The 19,339-nt window shown below is 41.9% G+C and overlaps 1 protein-coding gene across 1 annotated transcript in view; it reads left to right on the top strand.

The window, feature by feature from the left end:
• The window catches only part of LOC126252773 (nucleolar GTP-binding protein 1), a 67,977-nt gene that overhangs the window by 37,442 nt on the left and 11,196 nt on the right, over positions 1-19,339 (top strand). The window contains exons 6-10 of the mRNA XM_049953702.1: positions 612-854; positions 1,883-1,924; positions 2,017-2,172; positions 13,625-13,754; positions 14,061-14,260. Of these exons, the coding sequence (XP_049809659.1) occupies positions 612-854; positions 1,883-1,924; positions 2,017-2,172; positions 13,625-13,754; positions 14,061-14,260 (771 nt within the window). The remainder of the gene's footprint in view (positions 1-611; positions 855-1,882; positions 1,925-2,016; positions 2,173-13,624; positions 13,755-14,060; positions 14,261-19,339) is intronic.

Here is a 19,339-nt window from a genome sequence, read left to right on the forward strand (position 1 = left end):
TGTCTATGTGCCTGTGGTTCTGTCAGTGTGATCATGTGATGTATCTGACCCCAGGAATGTGTCAATAAAGTTTCCCCTTCCTGGGACAATGAATTCACGGTGTTCTTATTTCAATTTCCAGGAGTGTACATTTCTTATGTATTTTACTTATGGCTGTCCATATTTTGCTGTTATATGGTTTGCTAATGCATCATGGTGAATATCAAACTAAAAATTCTTCTGTAATGACTGCTGTACACTAGCATGTACCATTCTAATTTTGATCATTCTTGGCAGTGACTTAACATGTCAAATTATTTTCAGAACATACATTTGACATACTCTAAGAGCTTCTCTCTCAGTAGTTTATGGAAATGTATCTTAACATCCTATGCAAACCATCTGCAGCCAGGTAACAAAACAAGAAACAATCTTTTCAATCCTGAAGAGGAGACTATTTGAAAATCCTGTACTATGTGATGATGTGGTAATGATGTATTAATTGAGTGTGTCTGAATTGAAGTGTTGACAGTTCCACTTAATTTGGAAAAAATGGTACTCATTAAATAGCACCTGTAGTGAAATTGACCATGTATTGTTTGAAATACTATGAACTTAAATGTTTTTAACAGATTACAAGAGCCGATGTGGAGGTTCAGCCATATGCTTTCACAACTAAATCACTGTATGTTGGTCACACTGACTACAAGTATCTGAGGTGGCAAGTTATTGATACTCCTGGAATTCTGGATCATCCTCTTGAAGAACGTAATGTTATAGAAATGCAGGCGGTTACTGCACTTGCCCACCTCCGTGCAGCTGTGCTTTACATTATGGATTTGTCTGAGCAGTGTGGACACACTGTAGAAGAGCAAGTATGTACACAACTCTCACTACATTTAGAGTGGCATGCATGTGTGCATCTCTCTCTCTCTCTCTCTCTCTCTCTCTCTCTCTCTCTTTCTTTCTTTCTTTTTCTCTCTTTGTAGTTCTAATGCTGTTATATGCAATGAACAGAATAATTATTCTGATGTCATTAGCCTTTAAAGAGCTGGGGTCTTAAATGAGATAGCTGTTTGGGTAAGACATATTGATTTCCTTGCTAATCTGTCTCTAATTTGAGCTAATGTTTGGTCTCTGCTCTAGGGACCATACATTGAACAAGGTGGTGCAATGGTTAGCACACACTACTTGTTTGGGAGGCAGAGTATGCAAACCGCAATCCATTGATCCAGATTTAGGTTTTTATAAATTGGTTAGGGTTAGTGGTTACTTTGAAAAGGACATAGCCAATTTCCTTCCCCATCCTTATCCCGTCTGGATTGAGTTCTGTCCTCAGTGACCTGCTGACAGAGGAGACAAAGAACTGGAAACAATTTTCCTATGACATATAGGAAAAGAAGGGCAGTTACAAAGGGCATAAAAAAATCTCACTGTTGGAGAGCATCTAAAATCACAGAAAGCCCTTCAAACATACTGTCTGAATTTGATTCCAGCCTAAAAGCCTGTGATGTTTTCTATACACCCACTAAAGGGTAGTTGGATTATATTAGCTGAATCTGTAGCAGGAAAGTTTCAAGAAGAAACTGCACATCACAATGAAGTGTAGGCTGTGAAAGATATGTAGCACCAAGAAAATGAGAAAATATTGACTTACAGTTTGATCATCAGCATTATGGTTATATGGTGACTGAAATGTGACCCAGCTCTTCATTGCATCCTTGGAATTACTAATTCAAGTTGTGGAACGTACAAAATTAAAGTATTATGTTTTTAAAGTGTGATGATTGAGAAAATGTTTTTAGTGTTGGAGGAATTAAATTGAATTTTTGTGTCCATGGAAATTCATCCAATGAGATTATCTAACATGCAAATAATTGAGATCTTTGTTTTTTTTTTTCAGGTTAAACTGTTTGAAAGTATTAAACCTCTGTTCGCCAACAAGGTAAGAAAATGTCTGTTTTAGTTGTGACATGACCATTTCAGTGTTGAGATAGGTGGTTTTACTTCCTGATCCATGTTTTGCTCACATTTCAGCCACTGATGGTAGTCTTGAATAAAGCAGATGTTGTTAGATTAGAAGAACTTCCTCCAGAGAAACAAGCACTCTTGAAGCCATTGGAAGATGAAAATGTACCAATAAAGCAAATGAGCACAATGACAGATGAAGGTGTGATAGAAGTTAAAACAGAGGTATTATTTTCCATAAGTTATAGGTGGCTCTATTTTGTTATTGCATTTCTAGAACATGCTTATTTAACTGTATTGTGAAATTTTAAGGAAAGTTATTTTTCGTTTATGATGTTTGTGATGTTGGTTGTGTTTGTGTACTAGAGCATGGGGGGTTATTTCTGTTCTCTCTCTCTCTCTCTCTCTCTCTCTCTCTGTGTGTGTGTGTGTGTGTGTGTGTGTGTGTGTGTGTGTGTGTGTGTGTGTGTGTGTGTGTGCGTGCGTGCGTGCGTGCGTGCGCGCGCGCCCTGCCACTCAAGTGCTTTTTTTTATTGAATGTGACATAGACAGTCCTCTTTATATGCACAGCTCTAAGCTTAAATTATTAAATGTATAACAATCAGGCAGAACTTGTTCATTCACAGTAACCCACAATCTAGTAACCTTGCGACATCCTCAAATACAGATTGTCAAGCATGCCTGTGCAGAGTGGAAAGTTGCATAGGTCGCACCAATATTCACGAAAGGTAGTAGGAGTAATCCACAAAATTACAGGCCCAAATTGTTAACGTCGATATGCAGCAGGATTTTAGAACATATATTGACACACAGTCAACAAGGGTTTAGAAAACATCTTTCCTGTGAAACACAACTAGCTCATTATTCACGTGTTGAGTTCTATTGACAAGGGATTTCAGATCGATTCCGTATTTCTGGATTTCCAGAAGGCTTTTGACACTGTACCACACAAGCGGCTCTTAGTGAAATTGCGTGCTTATGGAATATCGCCTCAGTTATGTGACTGGATTTGTGATTTCCTGACAGAGGTCACAGTTTGTAGTAATTGACGGAAAGTCATTGAGTAAAACAGAAGTGATTTCTGGCATTCCCCAAGGTAATGTTATAAGCCCTTTGCTGTTCCTTATCTGTATAAACAATTTGGGAGACAATCTGAGCAGCCGTCTTCGGTTGCTTGCAGATGACGCAGTCATTTATCGACTAATAAAGTCATCAGAAGATCAAAACAAACTACAAAGCAATTTAGAAAAGATATCTGAATGATGTGAAAAGTGGCAGTTAACCGTGAATAACGAAAAGTGTGAGGTCATCCACATGAGTGCTAAAGGGAACTCATTAAACTTCGGTTACACAATATATCAGTCTAATCTAAAAGCCGCAAATTCAACTAAATACCTAGGTATTACAATTACGAGCAACTTAAATTGGAAGGAACACACAGAAAACATTGTGGCGAAAGCTAACCAAAGACTGTGTTTTATTGGCAGGACACTTAGAAAATGTAACAGGCCCTACTAAGGAGACTGCCTACACTACACTTGTCCACCCTCTTTTAGAGTACTTTGGGATCCTTAACAGATAGGACTAACGGAGTACATCAAAAAGTTCAAAGAAAGGAAGCATGTTTTGTTTTATTACGAAATATGGGAGAGTGTCACAGAAATGATACAGGATTTGGGCTGGACATCATTAAAAGAAAGGCTTTTTTCGTTGCGATGGAATCTTCTCACAAAATTCAATCACCAACTTTTTCCTCCAAATACGAAAATATTTTGTTAACACCAACCTACATAGGGAGGAACGATCACCATGATAAAATAACAGAAATCAGAGCCCTCAGGGGGCTCAGCATTCGTTTGCTGGGTACGGGCTTGGCAAACCCGGGGTCCTAGAGCTGTGGACTGGTGTGCGCCGCCAGTCTGCAGATACCGTAAGCTCTGGGCATGCTTCAGCCACCACCGTGTGGCGTAACGGTGGAACGTTGTGTGTCGTAGGGACCGGGGATCTTGGCTTGATTGCCTGGATCGCGAGGACAGTACATACCTCTATAAAAAACCCTTCAATCTTAAGGTGTGTTGCGCGCTGAAAAGATGCATGGCTGTTGAGGTGGAACAGTCGCTAGCGGGCAACCTCTGGGAAACCTGCCGCACCTCAATTGTACAAGGCTTATCCAGGCATGCGGGGCTCTGTCTGGCTGGACATAAGTTTCCCTAGCTGCTCGTTGGACGACCATGGATACCACGAATTCTTCCTTTTTTCCTCCTAATTTTTCGCTGGCAAGTGGGATGGGTGGACCGCTGGTAGGCACTAGCGCCCAATCCAACAAGAGGGCTCGGTTAGCCAGTCCTCCTGACTCAGGCGTCAGCAAACGTACAGCAGTTCAGAGTAACAGAGCACATACTGACAACCAGAATGTGTTTTTAATAATAAAAAGGAAAGAGGGTTCCTTTGAAAAGGTTTTGCCATTCTATATCCAAAAGGGTCTAGAAGGAATAGCTGGCACTTTAAAATCAGTGAAGCTTTTACGGAATGGGGCACTGCTTGTTGAAACATCAACTGCTCGGCAAGCAGTTAACCTTCAAACAGCTAAAAGCTTGGGGGAATACACAATTGATACAGAGCTTCACAGCACCCTGAACTCCAGTAAGGGTGTTGTTACCTTTAGGGATCTTGTTGACATTCCTGTAGAAGAATTAAAGAGTGAGTGGCCTCAGGAGGGAATTGTTGACGTTCAGAACATCATGAAAAGGGTGGATGGGAACCTGGTGAAATCTGACTCCTTCATTCTTACTTTCAATACCCCCAAACTCCCAGAACACGTCAAGGCAGGATTTCTTCGACTAAACGTCCGGTCGTATGTCCCAAACCCAATGCGCTGTTTTAAGTGCCAGCGTTTTGGGCATACAACTCTAGGGTGTAAAGGAGAAGCGATGTGTGGCAACTGCAGTAAGGCTGCCCATGACGGAATTGACTGTTCGTCGCCTGTCAGATGTATAAACTGTTCTGAAAGCCACCCTGTTTGGAGTGGGGACTGTAGAATCTTCCTAGAGGAACGTAAAATACAAGAAATAAAAACAACTAAGGGTATCCCCTACAGTGAAGCCAAAAAGATCTTTAAGGCCATGCAGCCACCCACATTTGTTACGTCTTTTGCTTCCATTGTTCAGAAGCCGCCTCCAAAAGTCAAAGCATCTACACAGACAGAGTTTGTTAGTGTTGGCACGAACACCTGCACGTGCCAGTGCACTTGCAAGGCAGCAAGTGTATCAGAGCCTGTAGCCCCTCCTCGAACAGCAGAGAAAGGTACAGTAGCTAACATTGAAGAGCCCTGGGCATCTCCGATTGCTGAGGCTGTTCCAAAGCCCAGCGTGGTCATAAAAAACCCTGCTCCAGTTCTCGCAAAGCCGCCTAAACAAAGGAAAGCACACATCAAGCAGCACCAACAGATTAAATTGGCTGGTAAACCCTTAGATCATGTTAATATGGTCCCACTAGACGCTTCATCAGACTCTTCCCCAGAGCTGATGGAGTCTGAGAATATGGGGCAATCATCTCGCCCCAAGACTGAGCCTCCACCCGCTGCAGTCTCCCCACCTCGGCGGAAAGAGAGGCAGAAAATACAACCACCGTGATGGCTCCCATATTGCAATGGAACCTGCAAGGGTTCAGGACACATGTGGAGGAACTACGTCTATTGATTCAGGATATACCTATGTGTGTATGTCTGCAAGAGACAAATTTCAGTGAAACATACACCCCTGAGCTACGTGGTTATCTCCTCCACAAAAAGGACGACCTGAGTGGACAGAGAGCTCAAGGAGGAGTAGGTATCTTCGTCAACACCGACTACCACGCCTCGCCTCTCTCCCTCACGACGAATTTACAGGCAGTTGCAATATTAGTACATGTGTGTCATATGCTAACAGTATGTTCGCTTTACCTGCCCCCACATGATATGCTCGACGAAGAGGCTCTCGGTGATCTTCTTACACAGCTCCCCCACCCCTTCATCATCTGTGGTGATTTTAATGCACACAATGTGCTTTGGGGCTCTGTGAGTACTTGCCCCAGGGGTAGAGCAATCGAGAGGCTTCTTCTGTTTTCCAGTGCCTATTTGCTAAATACAGGTCAAAGCACGCATTTTTGCATTGCAACTGGGTCGTTCTCTGCCATTGATCTATCGCTTTGCTCTCCAGCCATCGCTCACACTGCTGCATGGGAAGTGGTTGATGACTTACACGGCAGCGATCACTTCCCCATCTGGATTCACCTGCCACATGCAGTGGAACCGGAAAGGAAACCGTCTCGATGGGTGCTCCGTAGAGCCAACTGGGCTCTGTATAGTCAACTAGCCCAGTTTGAACATCGGGTCAGTGTCCAGGAATGGGTGGATCATATTACTGAAGTGATCCACCGCGCCAATGAAGCGTCCATCCCACAGTCCATGGGACAACCGAAGCGGCGGCCTGTCCCTTGGTGGAGCGACGAATGCCGCCCTGCAGTCAGGGCTAGGCGGGCAGCTCTGCATAGGTTCAAATGCCGGCCAACTGTAGAGAACCTTGCAGCCTTTCGGGTGGCGAGGCAAAGTGTCGTCGGATTATATGAGAGAGCAAGAAGAGGTCATGGCAGCAGTTCCTGAACACCATTAATCGTTCTACACGAAGTTTCATTGTATGGGAGACCATAAGGAGGATTTCTGGGAGAGGTGGGAGGTGCCCTATGGCTGCTATAATGTGGAATGGTACTCTCCAAACGACCCCAAAAGATATTGCCCAGTCTATGGCGGCTCATTTTGCAGCTATTACTGCAACCGCCAGTCAGAATCCAGCTTTCCAGCCCCACAGAGTGGCTGCTGAGAGGAGCAGTTTTGACTTCCGCTCACCCAATACAGAAGAGTACAACTGCCCATTTTCCATGTGGGAACTGGATTCTGCATTTTGTGGGGCTCGTGATACATCCCCTGGTCAGGATAGAATCCACTATAGCATGCTGCGGCACCTCACAGGGAGAAATAAAGAAATCCTCCTCTGACTTCTTAATCTAGTTTGGATGTGTGGTCACTTCCCCGACTCGTGGCGCGAAGCAATTTTAATTCCTCTTTTAAAACCTGGGAAAGACCACACGTGCCCGGGTAGTTACCGTAGTGTTGCCCTCACTAGCTGCGTGGGAAAGACCTTGGAGTGGATGGTCAACCGCCGCCTTGTCTGGATGTTGGAATCCAGACAACTCCTTAGTCGCTTTCAGTGTGGGTTCAGGAGGTATCGCTCCACCTTTGATAACCTGGCCCTCCTGGAGGCGGCTATACAACAGGCTTTCCTGCGCCAGCATCACCTGTTGGGAATATTTTGCATTGCAACTGGGTCGTTCTCTGGCGCGAAGCAATTTTAATTCCTCTTTTAAAACCTGGGAAAGACCACACGTGCCCGGGTAGTTACCGTAGTGTTGCCCTCACTAGCTGCGTGGGAAAGACCTTGGAGTGGATGGTCAACCGCCGCCTTGTCTGGATGTTGGAATCCAGACAACTCCTTAGTCGCTTTCAGTGTGGGTTCAGGAGGTATCGCTCCACCTTTGATAACCTGGCCCTCCTGGAGGCGGCTATACAACAGGCTTTCCTGCGCCAGCATCACCTGTTGGGAATATTTTTTGACATGGAAAAGGCATACGACACTACTTGGAGGCATCTTATCATCAGGCAGCTCCACGAATGGGGTTTTCGTGGATGTCTTCCCAATTTTATTCGGTCCTTCCCGTCGCCACGTTATTTTCGGTACAGAGTCGGAGACGTACTGTCTAGTCGCTTTGAACAAGAGAACGGTGTCCCTCAAGGTAGTGTTTTAAGTGTGACGGTCTTTGCTATTGCTATTAACAGTATTACGTCTGTTGTGAAAAGTCCTATGCAGTGTTCCTTGTTTGTGGACTGATTTCTCTGTATTTTGCTCTTCTTCAAGCCTTGCAACGACGACTCGTCAGTTGCAACTCACTCTGCGACGTTTGGATGAATGGGCACAGAAGAGTGGTTTTAAGTTTTCAACTGATAAGTCAGTGTGTGTTCTTTTTAACCGTTCTCGTTCCATTTTTGACTTGCCTGAGTTGAGGATGAGGGACACCGTTCTGAATTTTAAAGACACGGTGAAGTTTCTGGGCCTCACTTTTGATTCTAACCTTACGTGGCTGCCACACATTAAGGAACTGAAAAAACGGTCTCTTAAGGCGCTGTCTATTTTAAAATGTCTTAGTCACCACACATGGGGAGCAGACAGGACTTGTCTGCTCCGGTTTTACAGAGCCTTCGTGCGGTCCCGGCTTGATTATGGATGCACGGTGTATGGGTCTGCAAGACCCACTTATTTGAAGCTGTTGAATGTGGTGCACCATGAGGGGATTCGGTTGGCCAGTGGGGCGTTCAGAACCAGCCCCATACCGAGCCTCTGTGCAGAGGCAGGTGAACCGCCACTTCACCTCCGGCGGCGTCTACTAATGGTGCGCCAGGCCTATCAAACATTATCCACACCATACACACCTGCATACCACACTGTTGCTCGGCCTCCACTGGAAAGGCTTTTTCGAAACCGGCAACGAGCAACAAGGCCCTATGGGATTCGTGCAAAGGATTGCATTTTAGAGATGGGTGTGGCCGGTTTTAATGTTTCACGTCGAGGTTGGAGCAGATATCCACCTTGGCCCCTCCAGAGACCCACACTGATTTCAGATTTGGCAAATTTTAAGAAAGACAGTACATCAGATTTTACTTTCAAATCTTTGTTTTTTAACATTTTAGACAGGCATCATGATTTTACAGTAGTCTACACTGATGGATCCCAACGGGGGATTTTCTTGGCTGCTCAGTCGTGTTCCCCGACCGTGTCATCAGGATTCGCCTTCCCCAGGAATACACTGTTTTTTCCGCAGAACTTCGCGCGATCCTGAAGGCATTGGAGCAGATACGGTTTACTCAGGGCAAACACTTCCTAATTTGCTCTGACTCACTGAGCGCATTACAGTCACTGCAGAACCTGTACCCAGTGGAGAAGTTGGAACAGCTGATTTACGACCAACTGTACATCCTCCAACGACAGGGCAAGCAAGTGTCCTTTTGCTGGGTGCCAGGGAATGTGGGCATACGGGGAAATGAACAAGCTGACAGAGCTGCCAAGGACGCCTGCAGGTTACCGGAGATGACACAATGTTCTATTCCTTTGCAAGGTGTTGTTTCTGTGCTGCGGCGGAAGTATATGCAATTGTGGGAGGAGGAATGGCTGGCGGTGAGGGAAAATAAGCTGCGGTTGGTGAAACCCACCATCCAGCCGTGGTGTTCCTCCTGCCGGTCACCTACGCGTGACGAAGTGACCCTTACACGTCTTCGCATAGGGCACTGTCCTCTTACGCATGCCTTCTTACTACGGCAAGAGGAACCCCCTCTGTGTGATGCCTGTGGTGTACGAATCACTGTATGCTACATTTTAGTTGAGTGTGATTTATATCGTTTTGTCAGGGCGGAAGTTAATATTAGTGGGGATCTGCCCTCGATTTTAGCCGATGGCGAGGCGAGTGTCAAGAAAGTTTTAAGGTACTGTGATGTTTCTGGGCTTCAGCCAAAAATTTTAGGTTGGAATTTTTAGTGTGTTGCCGAGTGGCTTACCACTCCTTTTTATTCTTGTAATAGGCCAGTTCCAAACATGTGCTATGTGTTTCATTTAACCCCTTCCCCTCCGTTCTCTTGCAGTTCTCCTCATTATGTGCTGCTTTCGTCTTTGCTACTGTTGACGTGCAAACTGCCTCTGTAGACTTTCACCTATAATTTTAATCCTATTTTTGCACTTGCTGCATTTTAGTGACACTCATCCGTTGTTGTTTCCGTTCGGGCGCTAAAGACTACACTGTTGAGCGCCCATAACACCATATCCATCCATCCAGAAATCAGAGCTCTTACCGTGTTCATTCTTTCCGTGGACTATACGAGAATAATAGAGAATTGTGAAGGTGGTTCAATGAACCCTCTGCCAGGCACTTACATGTGATTTGCAGAGTATCCATGTAGGTGTGGATGTAGAAACAGAACTGCCGGACACATGGGGGTAGACTCAAACTATCCTTTAAGAGTCTAATTATGACTAGTTACAATGTGCACAGAGGTGTTCAACCGATTATTTACCCTACATTGAATGGAAGGAAGCCCTAATAATTGGTCAAATGGAAAGTACCCAATGCTGCATACTTCATTTATTTGTGAAGTATTGCTTTCACTATGTTTAAGTATTTCTCTTGTCAGAGGTGACTTTCTGAACCCATCTCCAATTAGTTTCAAGTACTCTAACTATGCTGCAAGGCAAAAGAAAATAAAGCATCCAGAAACAGATGACGAAATGCAATGAAACTTCACAAGTTGAGAGGGTATGTGATGTTATTTCAGTGATAATGGTGCTGAGTCAAAAGTACAAAGAACTTGGCAGTATGAGCCCACTTATCAGAATGATGTTGCACCCCCCTGTGGCATAGATGCATGCACTGTTTCGGTTAGGAAGGGTGTCATAAAGCCATTGTTCCTTTCCTGTAGCAAGCTGATGCACAACTATTGTAACTTATCCTTGATACACTGAATACTGGCTGTTCTCCTGTGTTTTCTCATGGACAGAGCTGGCAAACTTGCTGGATATAAGAGTGCCTCAACGTCATACAGGCAGTTCAGACACATGCTGTGTATGAGCGATCATTGTTGTGACGAGAAATGGACCACGATAATGTGACAGAGATGACACATGAGGTTGCAGGATATCCTTGATGTACTGTTATGCCGTTAGTTTCCTCAGTCACCATCACCTATGGCCTGAAGTCAACTCCATGGCTTCACACACCATGACTTCAGGAGTAACACCACTGTGCCTCTCCAAAACATTGGAAGAAAGGGATCTCTCACCAGGTCACACCATACGCGACGAAGATGGACATCCAGGCAGTGCACAACTGCAATTCATCGCTGAACACAATAGGACTCAGTTCAACAACATTCCTTGCTTTCTGTTCATGGCACAACTCCAAACACAGATATTTGCGTTGTGGTGTTAACTGCAGTCTGTGCCTGGAATGGTAATTCCCTAGTCCAGTTGCTGCTGGTCTCCATCCAATGGTGTGGAATGCCACAGAATGTTGCGGGGAGTTCGTTACTTGTTCTTGAATGGCAGAAGCAGAGGGGTTACAGTGTGCTTGGTTCACAATGTGGTTGAGTCTCCTTTACAGTAGTCAGACATGGTCAACTGAATCCTTGATGACAAGTATACCTGCCCTCAAGCTACCATGCAGACCATCAGGTCGCCGTTACATCTGAATTCAGCAGAAATTTGCTTCATGGTTTCACCAGCCAGCTGAATCCAGACCTGCAACAAGGCCCTTTGAAACTCTGTCAGGTGCCAATAACTCTGCCTCAGATGGGTCTGTGGCATTTCAAAGTCCTTCACAGTAACCATTCAACATCTAACACTGTCTACGCCCGTTATGTTCTCTACCATACTTAGTAACAACATTAAACAATGGAAAATCCAGGATGGAATGTAACAATACCAGAGAAGAAAAGTTGCTACTCACCACGTAGCGGAGATGCTGAGTCGTGATAGGCACAAAAAAAAAAAAAACTGTGCTGCATTCTATGTAGGCATGACAACCAACAAGCTGTCTGTCCACATGAACCGAAAAACTGTTACATCTGACCATGTCTTCTTGGTGCTTAACTTTTTTTCTTTGTCAGGAGGGGCATTTGATGTCTTTTGCCATATGGAGGAGCATTATCAGGTTTCCAACACTAACAATTTTATATATATTATTCCCCATATGGTTAGGTGTGTGGAAGGCAGGTGTGCATGCTTGTGTTCATGCACCTATCTTTGCTACTGTTTGGTAAAAAAACTTCTTGTGCCACCAACAGATGAATACCATTTTCCAACCAAGTACCTCTCAGGCAAGTGAGTAGCATAGAACTGAGGTGGTGGGTTTGTAGTAGGAAGCAGCTGCACTGAAAATTTGAAGTGCAACATTCCTGGATCAGATTTCTGTTATTTCCCTAAAAGCACCTGAAATGAAGATGCCCAAGGACAACACTATTGCTTTTCTAGAAAGCTGAACTGCTGTAAAGTTCTTAGATTTCTAGCTGAGTAAGCCTTTAAAATGTGTGACATTTCAGTGAATATCATTTCACCTGGTAAAATTTTGAGATGCTGTCTGTGTAACCGTTATACAGACAGTGCCGGGGAGTTGTCTGTCGCTTTCTTAGTGCCACAGGACAAGCTTATGTAGTGATTTGAGGAGTTGCTCTTGAAGCCTGGCATGTTCAGAATGTCTGCACGTGCATGCAGTGTATTGTGGTCAGTAATTGGGCCCCAAGCAGAGATTAGCTAGTAGCATCCATAAATAAGAGGCATTCACTGGTCCTCATATCAGTATTTGTTGGAAGATGAAGAGTGACACCAAAATTTAGTACTCGTTAGATCGTTTGGCTAACATTGCATTTGCACTCATATTATTTGAAAATTTCTCTATTGTTATAGCTGTTGTATTTCTAAAATTTTTTAAAATTTAATTCATTTTTTATTCTGTAAAGTGAATTCCATGTGCAAAATTGTTTTTTAACATCAATTCAGAGAGCTACTCATAGTATGTAAAATTATTTTAAAAAAATGATTTACCTTCATATATTTAAACTGTCCTTTAATTTATTGTTTTGTTATTTCTGTGCATTTCTCATGTTTCATTTTGCAGAATTAGAGCAGTTACTAGATTTTAGCATGGCTAACTCAATTGTCTTACATGAGCATGGTCTCTCATTGAGAGAATGTGACTGTAATGCTTACTCAGTTATCAATATGTGGTAGAAGTGGAGTACTTTGCGAATTACATTTTGATACTTCCATTTAATACCATATAATGCAATCTGTTTGCTATGGAAACTGGTCCAAAAAGTCTTTTTTTATGAGGGTACCATCCCTCACCAAATTTTCTGTGCAAAGACAGGAAGCAGTAATTGTTGCACAAAACATAGACATTACATCCTACTAGTGCCAGGGGCAATGCTAAATTTGGAATAAGATAACCTTCTTATTTTGTGACTTCCTAATCTGAGAGGTCAATTAAGCTTTTTTCAGAATTTTTGACATCCTCAACACAGCACATACTATGAGAATGAATTAAGGTTGAGGTATCAAGTCCATGTTCAGTACAGCAAAAATTTAACTTACTAGTGTATAAAATATCATTTGAAATAAAAATACTCACCCAGTTACTTGCATGCTCTCCGATAAAGGTTGATTTAATTTACCACAAAGTCTCCAAAGTGCACAGTGACTGAGAAAATAACAAATTGATCATAGCAGTTATATGGGAATTTTCAACATTGTAAAAAGTAGCGAAGGCACAAAAGAATTATTTCTCTGAGGCATTAGTGCTAGGTGGTGGTGGTAGTGGTGGTGGTGGTGGTGGTGGTGGTGGTGGTCGGTTTAGGACACTCATCTGTTTGGTGATTCATCTCAAGTTTATATGGGAAATCATAAGTCATTAAGTAAGACCTGCCTTGAAAACTTACTGTTATTGCCAGAATAATTGAGTCCCATGTCCTTGAATATAATATGGTAATCACTTTTTTCTTTGAGTGTAAAAAACAAGTTTTCTAAAAGAAAAATTCATTCTGTTCTAGGCCTGTGAGAAGCTTCTTTCATATAGGCTTGAAATGAAGGTCCGTACGAAGAAGGTAGATGGCATTCTCAACAGGATACATGTTGCCATGCCATCACAGAGAGATTCAAATAGAGCGCCTTTTATACCAGGTGATGTCCATTGCTGTATTGCAATTTGCATTTGTAGATAGTTTAATTTATGTAGAAATATTTGTGACAGCATAGAGTAATGATATAGTTAATGAAATGTTCTGTACCAAAACATACTCTGCTGCAGAGTGAAAATTTCATTCTAATGAAATGTTGTTTGCATCATACATGCTTACAAATTCTTGGACCAATATTGGCCATGAAGATAGCAAAACTTGGCCTCCAAAGACTGCTGATTATTATAACCTCTACTTGTTTGCCATTAATCAACTGTTTAAGTTGCAATATAATTTTTCGTATTTTCAGAAAATGTGTTAAAGCGACGACAAGAGAATGCTTCTCGTAAACGAAAACTTGAGAGAGAAATTGAAGAAGAGGAAGGTGATGATTATGTATTGGATCTGAAGAAGAATTATGACCTTCCTGAAGAATACAAGTATGATATTATTCCTGAAATCTGGGAAGGGCATAATATTTCTGACTATATTGATCCTGAAATATTTAAGGTACTTGATTTTTCATTAATATGTAAATACAGATGCGAAGAATGTTATGAATATTAGGTTTATGGTTAAGATTGGACCTACGGTGTGGTGAAAGTGTGTGTTTGTGGGGTAGGTAAGATGATTTGCTGTAGTAAAATTACCTTGTGAAACACCATCAGTCATGTCATTTTGCTGATACTATCATACACAGTTTGTGCTGCATTTTGGGATTAGCACTGTCTTTTGTATTAATGTTCATGTGATGGTGTGTTTTTTGCGAATGTAGTAATACGTCGTCAATCTTGAAAAGTGGTTTTCGCTGCAATGTGTGTATGTTGAGGCAAAAAGCCATATATTTATTTATTTCTTTTTTTCTGTGGTCATCCTTGCAATTGATGGTCCACGGGATTTCGGCCTTTCACTTATGTAATAAAATGAAACATTTGCAGCCATTGTTTTGATGTTATTTTATTATACTGCAACCAGTTTTGGTGGCTCAATATAACATCTTCAGGCCTTAACTGATGCTGTAGGGTTGAATTCAGATCGTACACATGATCCCATCAGCAGCCAACATCTATAACTGTCTTCTGCAGGATACTGTTAAAGTGGTGTTGTCTCTGCAGCCATAAACTTCTCTAACTTGAGCTCATAGTTGATGCTTGCAGATACATCATCACTGTTACAGTATTGTTTGGAAGCCAGTTCACAAATATTGCCTACTGATGGGATCATATATTCAATGTTAAGGCCTGAAGAAGGTGTAGTGAGTCACCACCGAAACTGGTTGCAATATAATAAAATGACAACAAAACGATGGATGCAGGTGTTTCAGTTTAGCTGCAATATTAAGGATCATTTTAAAGAGGAAAACATGTATAATCAATCTTTATTAAGAAAATGGAGGTCTCAGTTATGGTGGTAATCTGGGAAAGTCTAGTGCAGTAAATGATGAATGCAAAACAGATGCTCCATGAGCTCGTTTCATCAAAAGTGTGAGATAAAATTGAGGTTTAGTAGATAAATTCTTGAAAGTCTTTGACTCTTGAACTAGTTTCTCTAACAAATATTTATGAGCAGAAGAAATAATGAGCCATTAAGAAGCTACATATTAGCAATTTTTTGCCCCTTAAGTAATTGTTTTCACATTGAAAAAGTGACCATTATGCTAATTGTAAATGTATTGTATCACCTATCAAAATGCTGCATTTAGCATTCATTTTATGTCTGCATAGGTGTTTGACATTTCAAGGGAAAAAGTTTTGGACCTCAGTGCATTCATTGGCTCAATTCTCTAAAGGGTAGGATGTTTTCTGAACTATTTGAGTCTATCAACATGGTAAACTGCAATTTCTCACCAGAACTACGGATAATTCCATTGATTGATCTGCAGTTAAATTTGTCCGCAGCTCGTGGTCGTGCGCTAACGTTCTCGCTTCCCGCGCCCGGGTTCCCGGGTTAGATTCCCGGCGGGGTTCAGGGATTTTCTCTGCCTCGTGATGACTGGGTGTTGTGTGATGTCCTTGGCTTAGTTAGGTTTAAGTAGTTGTAAGTTCTAGGGGACTGATGACCATAGATGTTAAGTCCCATAGTGCTCAAAGCCATTTGAACCTTTTTTTTTTTCCCAGTTCAGTTTCAATATATGGAGGTGTGTGTGTGTGTGTGTGTGTGTGTGTGTGTGTGTGTGTGTGTGTATCATGGTGCATTAAATAATAAAACTGCAACAATACTTGTTATTCCTGAATTGTTCCTGCTTATGCAGGCATAGTTATAGCATAAAGTGTGAAACAACAATGTAGTGGAACTTCGATTTTATGTTCATATTTTACGTATTTCACGATTTTACACCCAAAATTCATAGCCCCTGTGTAAAACCCATAAGATAAGTGCCAAAAGTTCCCCAATTTTACATTTCTTCCTGGTAAGGAAGAATGTCTCACTTGACTTTATCCCATTCTCTTCATATTGATATTTGATGTGACTGAACAAGTTATAGGTGGTAGAAAAGACAGATGGTTTGCAACACAGGTATTTTAGGTCATTGTGTAGAGGGGAGACGTGAGAGAGGAAATGGTGACATAATCCACAATCGGTGTTGCCAAAACAACATGCAACATGTAGTTTCACCATGCTCTTAAGATACAACTATTGCTAGGTCGCAACAGTAATGGAGAAACAAGACAGCTGGTGCGAAGTACTCTGGACCGAGCCAATACGTGACAAAGGGGCCCAGCTTTTCTTGTGTCACTTATAACTCAGTCTCATCGTTTCGCATGTATTTCCGATGTACTGTATTCAGCAACAATATCAATCACCAGCCTTTTAAATTCAGACACCAATTCTCAAAGAATATACTCTGTCATAATTGAGTAAACATTGCTCATTTCTGGCTTGTGAACTTTTATTGGCTGGTGACTTGTCAAGTCAATCCATAGCCAGCGCAACCATCACACCACACTAACACACGTAAAATGACCTCACCTACTGGATGTATGGAGAGGGGGAGTGGCCCTTCAATGACCAGAGTGCTGGTAGGGATGGAAGCATTTTATGAAGTACTGAAAATATACTTTCTGTGCAAATGATGTGCTATGACAGAGATTTCACATGGAAATAGAGCAATGGGTTTGCAACAGCACATTGTAAAGATTTCATTGTTCAAATATGACACAATAAAGTTCCAACAACTACATACACCACTCATATATGTGCTTTGCACCACACACTGTGGATCATAAAGATTGGCAGTAGTGATACAGGGCATGAAGCGAAACTGTAGAATCTCAGTTTTCCTTCAAATTTACATTCTAAACAGTGTACAGAAATTCACTAAGCTGACTTCTAAGAAGTTGGTAATGTTAATTTTCATGTCTATGTTTCTCTCATCAAGCCTAAAATAACAGTTTAACAGTGGTGAACATATGAGGTGTTGCTTCTAAGAAAAGCATTAAAAAATAAGTGTAATGGTGACAAAATTTGTCATTAAGCAGATGTCCACATATATACTTGTGGTTTAACCACTTAGCTATTGTGATGTTTTTAGTTTCATTCAACTTGTTCATCTATTTCTGCTTTTTTCCTGGGTGAGTACAAAAGATGATCTCTCAAAAACATACATTTTGAATGTATAATTTGTGGTCATAGCATGTTGGAAAATAGCTCAATTACATTGTACTAGATACTGATTTCAACTTTTTATGAGTTTTTACTTGCTGTCACACATCTGTGATTTTTTAAGAACTGATGAAATCCATTACCACAAATTATTCTATAAACATTGTATTGCACATTTAATTTCCTTCACTTTGAATAAAATCTAAGTTTTGGAGAGCATCACAATCTTTAATCAAATGTGCCAAGTACGTGTGTTTTTACTCTTATTTGTGGGGGGTTAACATTTTCCTCGATTCTGCATTTTCATCAATCTTGCATTTTTAAGTCTGGACCACACGAAAAAATAAAAAATGGATTTCACTGTATTATGAAAAGGATAGATTGTTACTCACCATATATTCTCAGAAAGCACAACATAAAATGTGTGTTCTGTCCATCTAGAAAGCTTAGAGTACTACTGGGGAATGTGAAGGATGACCTGGGACTACGAAAACCATGAATTAATCACATACCTTGCCAATGTGGCATGTCATACATCGGCCAAACAACCAGGATAGTAGACACCAGATGCAGAGAACATCAGAGAACACCGGACTAAGACAGGCAACTAAATCAGCCATTGCCAATGATTGTCCGATAATCAATCATTCCATGAATTATGATGAAACAAGGGTTCAGGCACTGGCCCCCCTATACAGGGAGAGTATTAAAAGTGAGTCAGCAGAGATAAAGCTGACGGAAAACCTCAAGAACTGTGACACTGGATATCATCTCAGTAGATGCTGGGATTCTGCACTGAAATTGCTGAAAACAGAACAGGGCAGCAGGAGCACTTCACAAAAACAAGAACTGAAAGTGTGGACATAGGAAACAACAGCAGGTAGAGCAACAGGCACACTGGACATGGGAACAACACCAGACAGAGCAACAGGCGCACCGAACCAAAGGTGGAACGCCTCAGATCGCTTCCATTGGATGCAAACAGCAGAGGGAGCACCTACAACTGCACCAATGCCAGCACACGGACAGGCACACCAGACCAAAAACAGAATGCCTAGGAATGCATCCATTGGTTGGGAACAACAGAGGGAACACTGAGAACCACACTGGACCGAAAACTGGATGCCAGCACACTGGCATGCGCACCAGAGCAAAGATGGAATGCCTAAGAGTGCGTCCAGTGGGCATAGACTGCAGAGGGAATGCCTGGCACCAACTATGGAGGGGGAAGACTGCAGGTATAAATACTGGACCCGTTCCACTTGAGGACCTTATCTATCACCAGATGAGTGCGTATTAATGGTTAATCATAACCAGATGCATGCAAACATCACAGAACCCACATACTGCAATACCTCACTCAGTGAAAACTAACCAATATACAGAATGGCAGTAGATATTTTGTATTGGCCATCATGATGGTGTGGGTGTGGAGGGGCTCTGCCCTTAATTAAATGACTTGAGTAGTAGTCTCAGGTAGCAACTGATGAAGATGACGAGTTACGTTATCGAAACACTGTGCAAGAAAAATGCTGATGCGTGGCAGAATACCCGACACTTCAAATATGTCATAAAGAGTCATATCACATGTTGGCTATAACATTTGGACAATACTGTATCCTTCGTCACAGATGCATAGAAACATTTGTACTCCACATAACCAGAACACAAGGGCAAAAGTTGACCGTCTAAGTAAAAAGTTTTGGCAGATGTCTGTACATAAATCACTCTGGATCTTGTGTGAATTTTGTTCGCAGATTCATTGGAATGGAAAGGTTTATATGAGACTATGAGACTGAATACAGAAAGTGCTAAGGAAATAACTGAACACAGTTAGACATCCATTCTAACTTTGGTGGAACAACTATGACAATATTGCTAATGTGAAAAATAAAATATCGATTTATGATATCAGTTACAGTTTCATGCTTGTTGTATAAACATTGGTATTTGAAAGCTGTATTGTATACAATTGAAAGTGGGTAT

This window comes from Schistocerca nitens, chromosome 4 (genome assembly GCF_023898315.1).
Source record: "Schistocerca nitens isolate TAMUIC-IGC-003100 chromosome 4, iqSchNite1.1, whole genome shotgun sequence".
Taxonomy (NCBI): domain Eukaryota; kingdom Metazoa; phylum Arthropoda; class Insecta; order Orthoptera; family Acrididae; genus Schistocerca; species Schistocerca nitens.